The 14,212-nt window shown below is 35.7% G+C and overlaps 1 protein-coding gene across 6 annotated transcripts in view; it reads left to right on the top strand.

Moving 5' to 3' along the window:
- CSNK1G3 (casein kinase 1 gamma 3) overlaps positions 1–7,747 on the top strand; it is a 124,674-nt gene extending 116,927 nt beyond the window's left edge. For 5 of the 6 annotated variants that reach the window (XM_061150899.1, XM_061150900.1, XM_061150901.1 and 2 more), the window contains one exon: positions 1,796–4,254. In XM_061150899.1, coding sequence (XP_061006882.1) covers positions 1,796–1,850 — 55 coding nt within the window. In that variant the 3' untranslated portion in view covers positions 1,851–4,254. Of the gene's footprint in view, positions 1–1,795; positions 5,365–5,799; positions 5,867–7,352 lie in introns of those variants that run through there. The other variant, XM_061150898.1, reaches the window with a different exon arrangement.
- The last annotated feature ends 6,465 nt before the right edge of the window (positions 7,748–14,212 follow it).

Genomic DNA, 14,212 nt, shown 5'->3' with positions numbered 1-14,212 from the left:
TTTATTTATTTTTAATTGAAGGATAATTGCTTTACAGTATTGTGTTGGTTTCTGCCAAACATCAACATGAATCAACCATAACATAGGCATTCCTAGTCGTTTTTTTGTTTTGATTTATTATTTTAGAAAATATATGTAACGTGTTTGAGAAAGTATTAGGTAGCTGACAGAAAAATTTGACTTTTCCAAATCTAGGAAAAATGTATTGTGCCTGAAGTCTTCTTTTACCGTAGTGTCTCTTTTTAAGATCCTTGATTGAGTAATTTATTTCCATTCTGTCTGGTAGTTATCTCAATAAGAATAAAACTCATACAGACTGATAACAGCACATATTTCTAGTTGAATCTTTATCAGCTGATATATATAGTTTTAAATTAGTTACATTCCCTAGTCTAGTCATTGTGTGCTATTTGAATGCAGTTTAAAAAATTGGTTTTGAATGCTCCATAGTGATTTCATAATCATGGCATAAATCACAATAAATGTTGAAATTATTTTTTCTAAACATAATGTGAGCTGAGAGAGTGTGTAATTTAACTGGACAGTGTGGGGCTTTGTTTACATTTATTTCACAGAAATATATAAAGATATCTAGCCATTATTTCATCTGCAACGATCTTTTGCTGGATAGGACTCCTGGAGCTACCTGGTCTCTTTTATGCTTAGCTTGAAAATGTTTGAGTTAATATCCTTTGCGAAAGGTGGGCTGGTAAGAATTCAATGAGTATCTTTGTAAGGACTTAAGAGGGGTGAAGAAAAGAGCCTCTGTGTATGTGGCACCTGTCATCTTGGTATTTTGATAGATTGACTTCAATATGGAAGGGAGATAAAGCCAGACCTTTATTTGAAGGAATGATAGACTTTTAGAATACATGTGTGTATTTGTTTTGTTAGTTGGTAACCAGTGATTCTCGTTTGACTCTCGTTTAATACTAGCCTCAGCATATCTCTGCATGTGATGCCTCTTCTCATAATTAGGAGAATTCACTGTGAGAAAAACCAGTACCTTCAGGGATCATGTCTAGATTTTTTTCATCTAGGCATAAAAACCAGATATTTCTTTAATAGAATTCAAAAACTGAATCAGTTTTCAATTATGAAACTGAATCACCTTGATTATGTTGTTTTAAATGTTAAGCATAATTTTTACCTTAATTAAAATTACATGATAAGCTTGACCTTCTTTAACCCCTAAAGAATTAAAAATGCCAGTCTTAGAATTTTTATTCTAGTTAATGTATTTTTTTCTCTCTTCCACTTTGTAAACATGATGGAGAATGTTTGTTGAAGAGTATTTTGGGATTTCTGTCTTCATTTTTGAAATCTAATTCTTAGTGAAAATAAAATCCCCAATGTTAGGCTCATTATTGCTGTTCTAACATTGGCTTCCACCAATCATATTCCACAATCGGGAAAAAAGAGAAAGACTACATAAGATCAACTTTATATACAGCATACAATTGGCAGAAATTAGTATCTAAAATAGGATGTGGTGGGTCAGTTGGGGTTCAGGGCTTTATGGCTTTTTAATTAGTCTTGGTGCAGAGCCCTTTCAGTTTAGTGGCTCCTTTTAATATTGCATAGAATGTCTTGCTATTCTAAAAAAGCACATTGATGAAATGATAGTAATAATTGCCATCATTTCACTAATATATATGCTTCATTGATATGCTCACTGTTTGTTGCACCAGCCTATGGCTTTTATGATCACTTACATTAATGCAATAGAGTTCAACCTTATTTTGCAATACCCTAGTATTTTTATAATAAAAGAAGTATTTCTCTCCATCTGCAGGTGCTGCTGTTTTTTCAAACGAAGGAAAAGGAAAACTATACAGCGCCACAAATGACTCTGGACACAGACAGATCATGGGGAGTTACTTACGTGTTCATCTGCTGTCTTGTGATTGAAATCATCTCTGTAGTGACCACATATATTTTCAAGGACTCACTCTTAGAAACGAAAATGTCATACTTTCATACTTCATTTTGTGGTTGTCTTACAGTCATTTTTTTTTTTTTTTTTTTCTAATTTAACTTTTATGGAAGCTTTAAAGTTTTGTCAAAACGTGAGTGCTTTGCCCATCAGTGAATGGAATGGACCAATGAGGTGGTATTGATGACTTACACAGTTCTATAGAACATTTTTCAGAAGCTCTCCTCCAGTTGTAGAAAGCAGTACAGTATCTGAAATGTCAACCAGTTATATACCTAACCTGTTTTGTTTTTTTTTATAACTTCTGTAAGAGCATAATCAAACAGGAATTTTCTCCCCGGCGGATAAAGCAACAGAGAAAACAGTTGCCCAAATATTTAAAAGAAGTGATCCCTTGGGAAGTTCATTATCTGTGTGACATCTGCATTGATTTCACTGTTACCGATGGTACTGCTATTCATGAATCACATTAACATTCTCTCTGTGAAATCAAGGTACAGTCACTGCCCAGAGGTACTGAGGAAAAAGCTCTATGGGTTCAGCCGATGGTAGTTGGTAAAATGAATCACAAAATAGCGTGGCAAATATGAGCTCTGCTTTTGTTGCACCACTATGTGAAGTACAGTGTTGCCGAAGTGGCAAAAGTGCTTATTTTTTAAAAATGCAAAATATTTGTGTAATGTAACTTTATGCTTCCAGATAATGATGTATGTTAGACAGCAAGAAATGAATACTTTGAGAAATGAGATACATTGGAGTTTTTGGAGAAATACACTAGAAGGAATAAATGTGAATCTCACCGCATCGTATGAGGTTGAAGTCTAAGGAAATCCCACTGAAACCTGCTGCTGAATGACTACATTCTCCTTAAGCAGAAAACTTTGGATGTGCCACGCAATGGTGTCTGTTTATTAATTAGTTGCTCTTTGATTAAAAAGGGGCCCCCCCAGCAATAAAAACGGGGTCCCCCTATTGCCATCTGCGCACATTAGTCTCTGGTATTCAACTTTGCTGATTCTCTGGAATTTTCCTGCTTTTTAGTATAGTTTTGATGATTGAAAACTGTTTTAAAAAGGATGGGTCAGGTGCTTTGTCCCCATAGTCTTTTGAAGTGCCTGCATATGAACAAAGAAACGAACGGTTCTGTTTTAAAAAAACAGGAAACCCATTCCATTTTTCAAGAATGTTTTGTTTTAAGCCATACAGACACAGGTTATGCTTTTGTCACATTTTCCTAGCCAGAATTTTCAAGGAGAGTTAAGATAAAAAGACTGGCTAGAAAGATAACAGTGTTGTTCAGATCTCATATTCACCTTTCGTTTATGAAATTGTTACTTACTCCTTCAATGCAGCCCCCCCCCTTTTTTTTGTCTCTTTAAGTGCGTGCCTCTGGGCAAGCTTATTTATTTTTATTGTTTCAAGGTAACATTTAAAATGTGTAATTAAAGTAAATAAATCTACATTTTTGACTTCATTATTGCATTTCCAGAAATTTGCTTGTACTTTGTAATTTATTTTCTTATTAGCCAAAAGTTCAGTGTGTTGTTTTTGATGAATTAGGCACCCATATGAATAGCGCAGATCAGGATGTTGTTTCTCATCGTCGCTTGGAATCCTGTAAATGATCTTTATAAGTTCTTGATTTTAAAGATCTACACTCAGCCTAGAAAACATATACTGTATAATTTGGTCAACAGTTTCCATTTTATCTATTTGTATACTGTCATGATGTCTTAAACTACAGGAGTTACATACTGAGTTTTTATTTTTGTTTGCTTTGAGCAAGGTAGATGGATGTTTTAGCCATTATAATGTGAAACCACTTCTTTCTTTACAGTATTTGACCAAATTTGTGTGTCTATGATATTTGTAAATACATGCGATATCTGTATTTCTTATCATAAGCCTGTTTAGTTTTATTCTCAGTAGGGTTTTTGGACTGTACAGTGTTTATATGATCTGAACTCCTTATACATAAGAAGGTGTGTATATTAATCCAATTATGGACTTAAAATATTTTAAAAGTATAAATACCCTTATTTGCTGCAAAGACCAGTGTGTAGACATTTGCTTTTTAGCAATATTTTTAAGTGCTCCATTTTAATGCCAAGGAATAAGTCTTTTGGCGACACAAACTGGTCAATAATAGGTAATGCAGGTATGTTCAGGTTAAGCCAACAATGTTTTGCATTTTTATGCTTCTTTTCTGTCAACACTAATAAAGTCAACATTGCCTGAATGTCTGAATAATGAAACACATCCCTGTTTAAAAGTATGTAACTGAAAAAGAAATAAAAAATAAAGGTAGTTTTTTTAAACTTGCTCTTTCCCCTTTCCTCTGATCATGGGTAAAATAATGCCACTCATTAACTGAAGATAGAAATTTTTAAAATTCAGTTTATGTGAATAAATTTAACATATGTGAAAAGCAGAGGTGAAGGAACATTCTTTTGTGTTTTTGTTTTTTGTTTTGCTTTGTTGGAACTCTATTGTAAGGAGTATGTATGTAGCTGGGTGTATCCAAGCTTTCCTTAATGAAAGTTTAAAAACGTTTTTTTATTTCTCTGAACTCTTTAATAGAACAATTAATTAGAACTAATGCCATTAATAAACAAAGGAAATAAACTGTATCATTTCATTCCTTTTAAAAAATGAAGTCATACTATTATGTTTCCAGAAATGAAGTTATTACTGCTCTAGTTTGAAGTGAATGACTTTAAGATCATTGCAGATGCAGAGCACATATCTGTGGCAGTATCTCACAGTTCATCATTGTGCTGTTCGCTCTAGGGGGTTTTACAAGGTGCTGCCGCGCTTACTGAAAGATGGCAAAGGTAAGGTAAGTCAAAGCAGCAGTCTTAAGTCCATATGTGTCCACTAAGCACCACCATTCAGAAACCGTAAGAAGATCTGGAGATCAAACATAGCATAGGTTAAGCATGGGTTAAAGGCCCTATCTAGAAATAAATGACCTAAGATTAGAGTTTGACCTGAATGATTATATAGGTGCTTTAGTTAGCACCCTTGGCTTTGCAAGTGCTAGAAACCTAATTTGGCTTCAGCGGTAGGCATGCACATTATTGCATTTGAAAAGTCCATTCATAGGAGTGGCTTCAGACATGCTCGATCCTGATGTAAGGCTCAGGAATCTATCTGTCTTACTCTGTCTCAGTTTTGCTTCCTACCCTTCTGTTTTTGTTGTCAAGGGGATTTTTCACGCGTGATGGTGAAATGACCACATAACAACTTTAGACTACTGCCTTCTTCATAACCTCAGCCAAAACAAAGGACAGTTTCTCTCAACAGTTTCAACAGAATCCTGACATTTATTCCTTCATTGGTTCACATGCCCAACCCAGAGCCAATTACTGTGGCCCAGGAAATGATGTTCTCCCATCTTCACAGGACACATTGGATTCAGAAATGAGGTAGAAGGGGTGTTCCCGAAAGAAAATGAGGGTAGTGTTATCAGAAGGAAAGTGAATGGATTCTGTGCAGGCAAAATCTAGATATTTGCTGTCATGGTGAGAAAATCAAATGAGTGTGAAGGGAAAAATAATTGCTTTAAATTAGAAAACGTTTCTATTATTGAGACATATTAGTCAATATATTATTGAAAATCACTAATACACATTTGAAAAATGTTTTGGACTTAGGTAAAAATGGACATCATAAGTACCATATTTGATGTGTTTTTGTTTAGTTTTTAAAGGTGTCTGTAATTACCATTGGATTAGTAGAGTGAAAAGCTAATCTTTCTACTAGAGAAGAAGTAAATGGAATTGTAAAGTTTTGCTGATGTTTGGGATGATGAGTTTCTTCTCTGCCCATCTCTAATATGGACCCACATATTATTTTCTTAGGAAATTTACCTCATAGGAATACATGGATCATAACCAAAGAAAGGACTACATATACAAGTATTATCAGGTAATACTGCTGGGATATGAAAATGGTTTTAGAAGGAACAGTTGTTCACAGGAATGTTTACCATACTGTGATTTTGCTTAATGTGAAAAACAGTCCTGCACTGCTCCAGAGTGGGGTTGGCAAACATTGGTTTTATGGGACCAAAGGCAAAATTGAAGTTTTTATATACTTGCATAATGAGAAAACAAATTTCCACTAGTTTTGTATTGATAAAGTTCAAAATACATATGAACACTTGAGTACAATTTTTTTTGTAATACAAGTCTACTGATAAGAATTGAGGTATTTTGAGAAGATAATATTTCACTTAGGAGTTTGAAATTGATTGCACATGATCATCTGTTACGCTGATCTGTATGTGATTTTATGTATTTCATCTTTGAAAATGTCTTCAGTTAGATATTACCAAATACTGTATCAGTCCATACGTATATGATTTTATTAGAGCATATTCACCATTAGGATGGTGTTTTATAGAATTTTCTTAGATTCTGCCCTTGATATTTGCCATGGACATATCATTACACTGCAGATTAATTACTTCCTATTGAAGATTAGATGGATGCTCCTCATTTGTACAGTTAAGTGGATCCAAAAATGTAGCTGAAACAGCAGTTGAGTGTGAAAAACATATCCACTGCAAATTGTGTAGGAATGGATATCTTGCTGCTTGTTTTAGGTTGACAGCATAGGAAGTGGATAAAGCGGTTTGACATTACTTGTGATGTAAGCAGCATTAGTTTTGTCATAATGATTTTGTTGCAGTATAAATGTCACAAAGAAGTGCTGTTTTGCCTTATAGTTTTTAAATCGATTTACTAAGAAATGTTATCAAATCTGCAAAACCTAATTTTCAAATCTATTCAGATTTCTTTAATAATAGGTGAAGATAATACCTATTCAGAAAAAATTCAGTGTTGGTTCTGAGCTCAAAAAAACTTGCAATAAAACTTTCCTTCTAATATCAAACTGCTGTGTAGTTGGGCAAGTCAGGATATTCAGTTTCTATTCCTAGCAAAAACTTACTAGAAGTAATGATAGTTAAAACTGCAAGGGTGAATGAAATTCACCACTGACTTAACTAGTTTAATAACATGATAGATTCAAATAGTTCCCCCAGAATACCTGATGATGAATCATGTAATGCATAAAGATTGATTTTAAACATTTTACACTTTCACAAGCTTTGTAAATTTGCTCAGTACCATTTTCTACTCCATATGCCTGTACCACCATTAAGTTACAGCACATCTTCACAGACACCGCTTCAGTTAGCACTGATGCTTTCTCAAGTTCTTTAAAAATCTTTTCTCTTAAAAAAAAAAAAAAAAATCTCTATTGGAGTTGTTCCATGGAGTCTATTCACAGAGGCCAATTCCTGAGTTACTTTAAGCTCCATACTGACTTCTCTTGTAATCAACAACTAGGCAGTATTGGTAACATGTATTGACTCATGAAAAGCCAAATCATTTGCCTTGTTTTTTAGTTGACAATTGGTGTCTTCAAGCAACTGTCCTTGCTCAAAAGCTAGTCGTCTTCAATGTGTTTATCTTCCCTGGACACACTTTGTAGCCGCTGCAGTCAAACACAATTTAATTAACTTAACTCGCCGTCAGTGAAGAACTGTTTGCTTGGCTAACGAATGAGCCACTTGGAAAGTAACTTTTGTTGCACCTTCATTCTCATTTTTTGTGTGTTTGAATAAATTCTGTTATAAGATATTCTGCTTTAAAGTTTTAATTGTTCTTACTGTTGCTTTCCTGTCAGTTGGGAATATTGTGATGAGTGCTTGGTCTGGTAATGTGAAAATAAATTGTATTCCTTTAACACAGCTGAAGTGTCACTGCATAATAAACATGGTGCTTTGCTATTATAATTTTTTTTTTGAATCCAAATTTTATTTTTATTTATTTATTTATTAGTTGGGGGCTAATTACTTCACAACATTTCAGTGGGTTTTGTCATACATTGATATGAATCAGCCATGGATTTACACGTATTCCCCATCCCGATCCCCGCTCCCACCTCCCTCTCCACCCAATTCCTCTGGGTCTTCCCAGTGCACCAGGCCAGAGCACTTGTCTCATGCATCCAACCTGGGCTGGTGATCTGTTTCACCATAGATAGTATACATGCTGTTCTTTTGAAATATCCCACCCTCACATTCTCCCACAGAGTTCAAAAGTCTGTTCTGTATTTCTGTGTCTCTTTTTCTTTTTTGCATAGAGGGTTATCGTTACCATCTTTCTAAATTCCATATATATGTGTTAGTATGCTGTAATGTTCTTTATCTTTCTGGCTTACTTCACTCTGTATAAGGGGCTCCAGCTTCATCCATCTCATTAGGACTGGTTCAAATGAATTCTTTTTAATGGCTGAGTAATATTCCATGGTGTATATGTACCACAGCTTCCTTACCCATTCATCTGCTGATGGGCATCTAGGTTGCTTCCATGTCCTGGCTATTATAAACAGTGCTGCGATGAACATTGGGGTGCACGTGTCTCTTTCAGATCTGGTTTCCTGAGTGTGTATGCCCAGAAGTGGGATTGCTGGGTCATATGGCAGTTCTATTTCCAGTTTTTTAAGAAATCTTCACACTGTTTTCCATAGCGGCTGTACTAGTTTGCATTCCCACCAACAGTGTAAGAGGGTTCCCTTTTCTCCACACCCTCTCCAGCATTTATTGCCTGGACTTTTGGATAGCAGCCATCCTGACTGGCATGTAGTGGTACCTCATTGTGGTTTTGATTTGCATTTCTCTAATAATGAGTGATGTTGAGCATCTTTTCATGTGTTTGTTAGCCATCTGTATGTCTTCTTTGGAGAAATGTCTGTTTAGTTCTTTGGCCCATTTTTTGATTGGGTCATTTATTTTTCTGGAATTGAGCTTCAAGAGTTGCTTGTATATTTTTGAGATTAATCCTTTGTTGTTTCATTTGCTATTATTTTCTCCCAATCTGAGGGCTGTCTTTTCACCTTACTTATAGTTTCCTTTGTAGTGCAAAAGCTTTTAAATTTCATTAGGTCCCATTTGTTTAGTTTTGCTTTTATTTCCAATATTCTGGGAGGTGGGTCATAGAGGATCTTGCTGTGATTTATGTCGGAGAGTGTTTTGCCTATGTTCTCCTCTAGGAGTTTTATAGTTTCTGGTCTTACATTTAGATCTTTAATCCATTTTGAGTTTATTTTTGTATATGGTGTTAGAAAGTGTTCTAGTTTCATTCTTTTACAAGTGGTTGACCAGTTTTCCCAGCACCACTTGTTAAAGAGGTTGTCTTTTTTCCATTGTATATCCTTGCCTCCTTTGTCAAAGATAAGGTGTCCATGGGTTCGTGGATTTATCTCTGGGCTTTCTATTCTGTTCCATTGATCTATATTTCTGTCTTTGTGCCAGTACCATACTGTCTTGATGACTGTGGCTTTGTAGTAGAGTCTGAAGTCAGGCAGGTTGATTCCTCCAGTTCCATTCTTCTTTCTCAAGATTACTTTGGCTATTTGAAGTTTTTTGTATTTCCATACAAATTGTGAAATTCTTTGGTCTAGTTCTGTGAAAAATACCATTGGTAGCTTGATAGGGATTGCATTGAATCTATAGATTGCTTTGGGTAGAATAGCCATTTTGACAATATTGATTCTTCCAATCCATGAACACGGTATGTTTCTCCATCTGTTTGTGTCCTCTTTGATTTCTTTCATCAGTGTTTTATAGTTTTCTATGTATAGGTCTTTTGTTTCTTTAGGTAGATATACTCCTAAGTATTTTATTCTTTTTGTTGCAATGGTGAATGGTATTGTTTCCTTAATTTCTGTTTTTTCATTGTTAGTACATAGGAATGCAAGGGATTTCTGTGTGTTAATTTTATATCCTGCAACTTTACTATATTCATTGATTAGCTCTAGTAATTTTCTGGTAGAGTCTTTAGGGTTTTCTATGTAGAGGATCATGTCATCTGCAAACAGTGAGAGTTTCACTTCTTCTTTTCCTATCTGGATTCCTTTTACTTCTTTTTCTGCTCTGATTGCTGTGGCCAAAACTTCCAACACTATGTTGAATAGTAGTGGTGAGAGTGGGCACCCTTGTCTTGTTCCTGATTTCAGGGGAAATGCTTTCAATTTTTCACCATTGAGGGTGATGCTTGCTGTCGGTTTCTCATATATAGCTTTTATTATGTTGAGGTATGTTCCTTCTATTCCTGCTTTTTGTAGAGTTTTAATCATAAATGAGTGTTGAATTTTGTCAAAGGCTTTCTCTGCATCTATTGAGATAATCATATGGTTTTTATCTTTCAATTTGTTAATGTGGTGTATTACATTGATTGATTTGCAGATATTAAAGAATCCTTACATTCCTGGGATAAAGCCCACTTGGTCATGGTGTATGATTTTTTTAATATGTTGTTGGATTCTGTTTGCCAGAATTTTGTTAAGGAATTTTGCATCTATGTTCATCAGTGATATTGGCCTGTAGTTTTCTTTTTTTGTGGCATCTTTGTCTGGTTTTGGAATTAGGGTGATGGTGGCCTCATAGAATGAGTTTGGAAGCTTACCTTCATCTGCAATTTTCTGGAAGAGTTTGAGTAAGATAGGTGTTAGCTCTTCTCTAAATTTTTGGTAGAATTCAGCTGTGAAGCCATCTGGTCCTGGGCTTTTGTTTGCTGGAAGATTTTTGATTACAGTTTCGATTTCCTTGCTTGTGATGGGTCTGTTAAGATCTTCTATTTCTTCCTGGTTCAGTTTTGGAAAGTTATACTTTTCTAAGAATTTGTCCATTTCATCCAAGTTGTCCATTTTATTGGCATAGAGCTGCTGGTAGTAGTCTCTTACGATCCTTTGTATTTCAGTGTTGTCTGTTGTGATCTCTCCATTTTCATTTCTAATTTTGTTAATTTGGTTCTTCTCTCTTTGTTTCTTAATGAGTCTTGCTAATGGTTTGTCAATTTTGTTTATTTTTTCAAAAAACCAGCTTTTAGCTTTGTTGATTTTTGCTATGGTCTCTTTAGTTTCTTTTGCATAATTTTATAACAAAATAATCCACATTCCACCATGCCTTAAAAAGCACAACACTCAAAATTCACTTTACTTTTTGAAATAGGATTAACCTGCATTAGTAATAAAAGTAATAAAATGTTTGCATGACCCTGTGTGTAGCACTTGAAATGCTGTCGAATGATCACTGTGTCCCTGAGATTTGTAGTGTGTTGAGCAGCAGTGTACAGTACTGAGCACCACATATGGTCTCTGTCACAACTATTCAACTTTGCCTTTGTAGCGTGAAAGCAGTCATAGACAACATGTCAATGAATGAGCATGGCTGTGTTCCAATAAAGTTTTATTTATGGGTGCTGAAATTTGAATTTTATATAGTTTTTATGTATCATGAAGTATTCTTTGGATTTTTTTTCAAACATTTAAAAAATGCAAATACCATTCCTTAGTTCATGGGCCAAATGAAAGCAGGAGTTGGACTGGATCTGGCTTGCAAACCATGACTTGCCAACTTCTGTTCTGGACCACATTGGAAAGATTTGAATGTTTGAAGTTAATTTTTTTTTTTTGAACCTAATTGAGTGACACAACTTAAAAGATAACCTTTCTTCACTTTATAAAAGGAGGGGTCATTTTGAAATAACCTGAAGGATTATGATAAAGAAAATGCTCTGTAGTACATTTGGGAGTTATAAATGAGATAATTCAGTGTCTCATTTGAGCTTAGGTGTTGAAGCAGTGCATGGTCTTAGAAAGAGCATGAATTTGGGGACCAAACAAATTTAATTTGATTTGCAACTTTTTCACTTGCCTTGTGAGAACTGTGGCAAGTTACTTGACTTCTTAGCATCAGTTTCCTCACCTCAGATTGGAGTAATGCTTTCTTTGCAGCACACCTCTGAAGTTTAGCAGTAATATTTATAAGAGCTCTCAATGCAGTCTGCCATTTACTGTTACTCTCATGATAAACCATATTTGGAAACTGAGCAGCACCTTTATTCCTCAAGCAGAGTGTGTGCTTCTGCTTTTTGAGACAAGACTTCAGTCTGGTATTGATTAAACTGTGTCTTAGATTTAAGCTGTCATTCTCTGTTTAAAAATATTTGTACCCTGATTTTATCACATTGCACAATTGGCAATTTTGACTGGTAACAGCATTGATAAGTTAAAAATCATTAATTCTGTACCTTTAGTGATAAAAATAACAAACAACAGAGGCAAGGACAAAGCCCTATGTCACGTCACTGTATTCCTGCTTGCTTTAAGCTCAGTATCAGTCCAGTAAACCTAAGACACGATGCCTAAGTGGGCTGTCTAATGTGTGACAATCCTCTGCCATTTGGCTACCATGAGCTATTTATGTTTTTCTGAAATCTAGGTGAACTGAACAATTTAGTCCATTTCTTTGCCCTCCCATTCTCATTATTCCATCTGAAAAAGGAACTGAATTTAGTTTGTAATGTCTTTCCCTAATGAATCTGTGTTTACTTTAGAGATCACCATTTCTAATACTATAAACTGCCTTTTAACTAATTCAGTCTAATCTTACTTGGAATCCACATTATTGACCAATCTGTAGCTGTATAGTCTACTCTTTTTTTTTTTTTTTCTTTTAATATAAATTTTATTTCCAGTCTAGTCTTTTTTGCCTTGTTCCATTTACCATCTGCAAAGTCTTTCAGGATGAATTTTGTCCGGGTCTGAAGACTTGTTTGTACCTATGATGGACCTCATTTCCTACTTATTTTTCCCGCTTATCACCCACTTAACTTTCTAGGCTGAAGATTATTCTTGATTTTAAAAAAAAGTAAAAAATTTTAAAGAAGCTAAGTCTTACATTATCCTGTAACCATTTCCTTACATTTGTCTCTACACATAGTTTATAAAACTCTTTTTATTGACTTGAGCTTTGTTTTTCCTTTTAAGAAATTGTCAGTTAGTTGGGAGAGGGAGGTTAAAGATTTTACCATTTCTTATATTCATTAGCTATGCATACTTCCATTCTTTTAACAGTTTAGCTTGTCAGAAGAGACATTTTTTTGCAAGCTTGCTCCTTCCCCCTCCCCTTATGGAGTCACTTTTGATTGCAGAACTGGAATCAACAGTCTGAGTTATCTTCACTAGGTATCACCAACCTTGAAATGATCACATTCTCTCAAGGTTCCCAAACCTTCCACTTTATCAATTAGTTCCTTCCTGTTGGTCATTTTGGCAGTCCAGATAGTAGTTTCAGTATTTGCCATGTCCTCTATTTCCTGGAAGGCTCCCAGATGGCTCAGAGGGTAAAGAATCTGCCTGCAATGCAGGAGACACAGAAGACATGGGTTCAATCCCTGGATTGGGAAGATCCCCTCAAGTAGAAAACTGCAACCTACTCCAGTATTCTTGCCTGGAGAATTCTATGGACGGAAGAGTCTGGCAGGCTACAGCCCATGGAGTCTCAGTCTGACAGGACTAAGCATGAATACCTGATTTCCTGGGAGACTAGTCTTTTTGGCATATAAAAAGTCATCAGATGCTCTGGTTTTGGTAAAAGAAGAGATTTATAGACAATTGAAGCTATCGTGACCATATGTTTCCCAAATCAGGGCTTTTAAAGTTCATGTATTTAACAACTTTTTGTTTGTTTGTTTATAGCACCTTATTTTAATCTATGGTTGCGTGCTTAACTCTGATTTTCTGACCTGGCATTCTGTAGTGTATTTTCATAACTGTGTCCCAGGTTTTTCCTCTCGTCTTTCCGCAGTATTTCCTGCAGTGCATTTTATGTTTGGTGTCCACGTACCAGCGCTGTCAGTCCGGGATACTTCCCCGCACTCTCTTCTCATTTGTGTGTATTCCAGCCAGGAGTCTCACCATACCCAGCGTCGGTAACCCCCGTGTCTCATCTCCCATGGCCTCCTGTTGCCTAAGCCTCATTTATCGCATGTGTCTCTACATTAGTGTGAAGACCGCTGGGTGTTGTTTCACACTTCTGAGGTTCTTTTCTAGTCCATTTCCAACCTGACAGTGTACGTAACAGTCAGTTTCTTGTTTCTTATCTGAGTTTTTTCACCCTTCTTCTCATTGCTGGGAGGGATTGGGGGCAGGAGGAGAAGGGGACGACAGAGGATGTGATGGTTGGATGGCATCACCGACTCAATGGACATGGGTTTGAGTAAACTCTGGGAGTTGGTGATGGACAGGGAGGACTGGCATGCTGCGATTCATAGGGTCGCAAAGAGTTGGACACGACTGAGCGACTGAGCTGAACTGAACTGATCCTCATTCAGTTAAAAAATCTCTTCAATGAGTCATATATGTTCATACCAATATCTCATGAGATAACATTCTACCCATTTTAAATTGTGCCTTGGA

Source organism: Dama dama, chromosome 9 (genome assembly GCF_033118175.1).
Source record: "Dama dama isolate Ldn47 chromosome 9, ASM3311817v1, whole genome shotgun sequence".
Lineage (NCBI taxonomy): Eukaryota > Metazoa > Chordata > Mammalia > Artiodactyla > Cervidae > Dama > Dama dama.
This window is presented reverse-complemented; position numbering and strand designations above follow the sequence as displayed.